The 3,816-nt window shown below is 36.8% G+C and overlaps 2 protein-coding genes across 3 annotated transcripts in view; both read left to right on the forward strand.

Moving 5' to 3' along the window:
- The first annotated feature begins 241 nt into the window (after positions 1 to 241).
- LOC100634040 (40S ribosomal protein S12-like) lies at positions 242 to 2,236 on the forward strand. 2 transcript variants are annotated; one of them, XM_003391046.3, is made up of 6 exons: positions 242 to 324; positions 418 to 444; positions 498 to 614; positions 1,627 to 1,729; positions 1,792 to 1,893; positions 2,095 to 2,236. In XM_003391046.3, exons 2-6 carry the CDS (start codon positions 434 to 436, stop codon positions 2,167 to 2,169), a joined length of 408 nt encoding a protein of 135 aa, XP_003391094.1. In that variant the 5' UTR covers positions 242 to 324; positions 418 to 433; the 3' UTR covers positions 2,170 to 2,236. The 2 variants fall into 2 exon arrangements, with proteins under 2 accessions (XP_003391094.1, XP_019861300.1); XM_020005741.1 differs by having other exon boundaries at positions 249 to 324; positions 380 to 444.
- A 405-nt stretch (positions 2,237 to 2,641) lies between these two features.
- LOC109589696 (uncharacterized) overlaps positions 2,642 to 3,816 on the forward strand; it is a 3,526-nt gene continuing 2,351 nt past the window's right edge. The window contains exons 1-3 of the mRNA XM_020005739.1: positions 2,642 to 2,670; positions 2,715 to 3,011; positions 3,064 to 3,519. Coding sequence (XP_019861298.1) covers positions 2,658 to 2,670; positions 2,715 to 3,011; positions 3,064 to 3,519 — 766 coding nt within the window. The 5' untranslated portion in view covers positions 2,642 to 2,657. The remainder of the gene's footprint in view (positions 2,671 to 2,714; positions 3,012 to 3,063; positions 3,520 to 3,816) is intronic.

Here is a 3,816-nt window from a genome sequence, read left to right on the forward strand (position 1 = left end):
TGAGCTTAGGCGTGACGAGAAGAGCCGATGAAAGGATCGTGAGTGTTGTAATGATAGAGACGGGAGAAATCACATAGGAAAAACTGGAAGGTGCTGCCTCCATAGCGTATCGATAGACGACAGGAACAAGAAAATAAACCTGTTCAAGCTGTTTTGGAAATTGAAAATTAGAACAAAGGAGTGGCGATTTTATTAATGAACCAATGCATGGATTTTGTTTACCAACAGCGGCAAGAGTAAGTGAGCATGCGCAGAAACACGTTGTTTCTGTATTCTGCTGCTTTGCTGTGTCCATTTTGTCTCTTTCCCCTGAGATTATATCATGTAAGTTTAGCCTCCATCTAGCCTTAAAACATGAAGAAAGGCTACCTTTTGTTAGATATAAGGACATATTACCTCTCTATCTTCTTTATTTAGTGAGGAATCCGTCAAGATGGCGGCTGGGTAAGCTGCTTTTGTAAACTAAGCGTGCATGGATTTCCTTTTTTATTTTGTAGAGATGATTCTTCTCAGGGCATGAAGCTCAAGGAAGCGATGAAGGAAGTACTCAAAGAGTCTCTGAAGCATGATGGGTTGGCAAGAGGTCTACGTGAAGCTGTAAAGGCATTGGACAAGTGAGGATTCCATCCCATTATATTTGACAATATATTCTGTACAGGCTATTTTTAAGAAAATTTTAATTTTTATATTTTTTTCTGAGGCACATGCATGTTGCTAATAATATTTTAGCTGATTTTGATTAAATTTAGATATTATTACAAATTTTTTAAAGTTTTTCTAAAATGTGGCTCTAGTCCCTGTACTCATTACAGGGTCATTGGCCAAATTTTGCTGAAATGATTAGGAGAGAATTTTATAATTTTTTCTGATACATATTAATGTTCTTATGTTATGTAGCAAGTTTGAACTAATTTTGATCAAAGTTGGATTTTTTAATGAATTTTTAAAGTTGCTCCAAAATCTGGCCAAAGTCCCTGTACTGTAGTACAGGGATTTTTGTCAAATTTCATCAAAAATGAAAAGTAGAGAATTCTCCATTTTTATAACTTTTTTCTGATACATATACATGTACTTATGTTGTGTAGCAAATTTAAACTGATTCCAATCAAGTTTGGATTTTTTACGAATTTTAAAAGTTGGTTCAAAATTGGGCCAAAGTCCCTGTACTATAGTACAGGGATTTTGATCAAATTTCATCAAAAATGAAAAGTTCAGAATTCTCCATTTTTATAACTTTTTCTGATACAAATACATGTACTTATGTTGTGTAGCGAGTTTAAACTGATTCTAATCAAGTTTGGATTTTTTACGAATTTTAAAAGTTTGTTCAAAATCGGGCCAAAGTCCCTGTACTATATATAGTACAGGGATTTTGGTCAAATTTCATCAAAAACGAAAAGTTCAGAATTCTCCATTTTTATAACTTTTCCTGATACATATACATATACTTATGTTGTGTAGCAAGTTTAAACTGATTCCGATCAAGTTTGGATTTTTTACGAACTTTTGAAGTTACTCAAAAGTCTGTAATGTAGTACAGCCGTACATGAGATTTCATCGAAATTAGCTAGAAGAGAATTCTTGCAGCATTACTGACATTAATTAATCTCTCCCTCCTTTCTATAGACGTCAAGCATATTTGTGTATTGTTGCTAAGAACTGCTCTGAGGCTGGTTATCTTAGGCTGGTCGAAGCACTTTGCAAGGAACACCAAATCAGTCTCCTGAAAGTGAACTAATGCCTACACCTTCTTACCTTGCACTATGTACACAATCCTCTTTCTGTTGTTAGGTAGAGGATAAGGAAGAACTGGGCGAATGGGTTGGTCTTTGCAAGATTGATAAAGATGGCAAGCCAAGGAAGATTGTTAAATGCAGTTGCGTTGTTGTAAAGGTAATTATTATTAATGTACAGCATTGATTGTTGTTACTGGCACAATGATGATAAATAGCTCCCTCTACTGATAATTATTGTGAGGATAAAAAGCTTAACCGGAATCACTATATACACTGATGTGTCATTTTAATTTTACTTGTGTTTAAAATTACAAGTGTTTTGTTGTATTTCTTGTATTTACAAACTTTTCTTTGTTAGGATATTGGTACTGATACTGAAGCTTGGAGTACTGTACAAGAATACATAAAGACCCAAACAGCTGCTGCTGTTTGATTAATTTGAACCACCATTCAATTGAATGCCTATTGCTTTTTGTTTAATATGATTTCTTTAACTTTAATTTGTCATATTGAGTGTCTTACACAGCATCTCTGATACAGGCCACTACCCAAAATCATAGTCTCGTGGTGCCAGACTCTACCCCTTTCTGACATTTGGACGGTGGGGTAGGACCCTGCTGTCCAAATGTCAGAAAGGGGTGGAGTCTAGCACCACGAGACCTACCAAATCAATGATTCAAGCCTGATGTCTATTTTGACACAGCCCTGACTGGCATCAATGTTGAATCATGTCTGTTGCTCTGGCTGAACCAGCAGCATGATTGTATCATACTAGACTCATTGCTTTGTAGGCTGCCCAAAATCCATGATACAGGAATGTGTCAAGGCTGATCCTGATTGATATCAGTCGATTCAAAATAAAATTCTTGGCTGTGTAGTGTGTACTGTGGCTCAACATTCTTGGGGTGTGGCCTATTCATAATGGCAGATACAGGTAATTTTTCTGCTTTGCTAAACTCGTTTTATTTTCTTTTGTAGATACTCCAGAATACACTATACTTAAAGATCACCTCGCTGATATTATTGATTTATTATCTGGGAATGCTCCAGTCATTGCACAATTTTCAAATCACCTCTTTTCATCTAGTCTCATTCCTAAAGAGGTACATCTCAATCCTAAGAGCAGTCCTTTAGATAGAGCCACCCAGCTTATTAATTCAGTTTTTTCTACAATTGGAACTCATTCTAATCCTAGCGATGTCTTTCGTGGGCTTGTTACTTCATTGGAAAAGGTTGGGCTCACTGACATGGCTAAGAAACTTCAACAGAGTCTTGGTAAGTGCAATTGGGTGGTTTCAGAAAATCTAATAAATATGCCAATTTTTAGGAGTGAAAACCCATAGCATTCAGCCACTTATAGCAGCTGTTTCCCAATCACCAACTGTGATTCAACTCAGCTCTAAAGACGAAGTAGCACAAAACATTGACAGTCTCTACGACCAATTTTCTGACCTTGTTACAGATCTTAGGGATCGATTTGAAAAATTAATATCTGAGGGTAAAATAAAACTAATACAAGTTACTCGACAAGCTGCAGAATATTTACGAAGGCCAGTGAAAAGCTTACAAGCAGATGACATTGATGAATTATTTGACTCTCTTCAGCCTCATTATGATTTTCTCAACTGTAGCTTACTTAGAAAGCTCATGAATAAGTTTCTTGTAGGTGATGAATTGCAGTTGTCATTATCGCAATATATTGGTAGCATGGATAATCTTTTAGAATCATCCCAATTGAAGCACATTCGATCAACCATCAAAGACGAGACACCTACAGTGCATGGCCTCGCCCCTATAGCTGCTATGGTGCATGCCCGCACTTCAATAACTGTTTGATTATCAGCATGAAGAGAGTCTGCTCAACACTAGCTTCCTACAGTTGCACTTGCTCTTGAATACCTGCAGAAGTAGCAGCACTGCAGCACATACATGCAAGCAGCTCCAGCCCCTCCCATGCATGTAGATTGAAAGGTGTGGCATTCCATGAGTGGCAGCAAGAAGACCATGTGAGAAAGAAGCTTCACTTTTTCTTTACTAATCAGCAATATATGATAAAACTTGCTGACAAAAGAAGTTGCTG

Source organism: Amphimedon queenslandica, unplaced genomic scaffold (assembly GCF_000090795.2).
Source record: "Amphimedon queenslandica unplaced genomic scaffold, v1.1 AMPQUscaffold_11006, whole genome shotgun sequence".
Classification (NCBI taxonomy): domain Eukaryota; kingdom Metazoa; phylum Porifera; class Demospongiae; order Haplosclerida; family Niphatidae; genus Amphimedon; species Amphimedon queenslandica.

Excerpts from the sequence above, each read along its gene's own strand:
- LOC100634040 (XM_003391046.3), top strand. Across the intron at positions 615-1,626 it reads GCTGTAAAGGCATTGGACAA|ACGTCAAGCATATTTGTGTA; the intron begins GTGAGGATTCCA and ends TCCTTTCTATAG. Across the intron at positions 1,730-1,791 it reads ACCAAATCAGTCTCCTGAAA|GTAGAGGATAAGGAAGAACT; the intron begins GTGAACTAATGC and ends TTCTGTTGTTAG.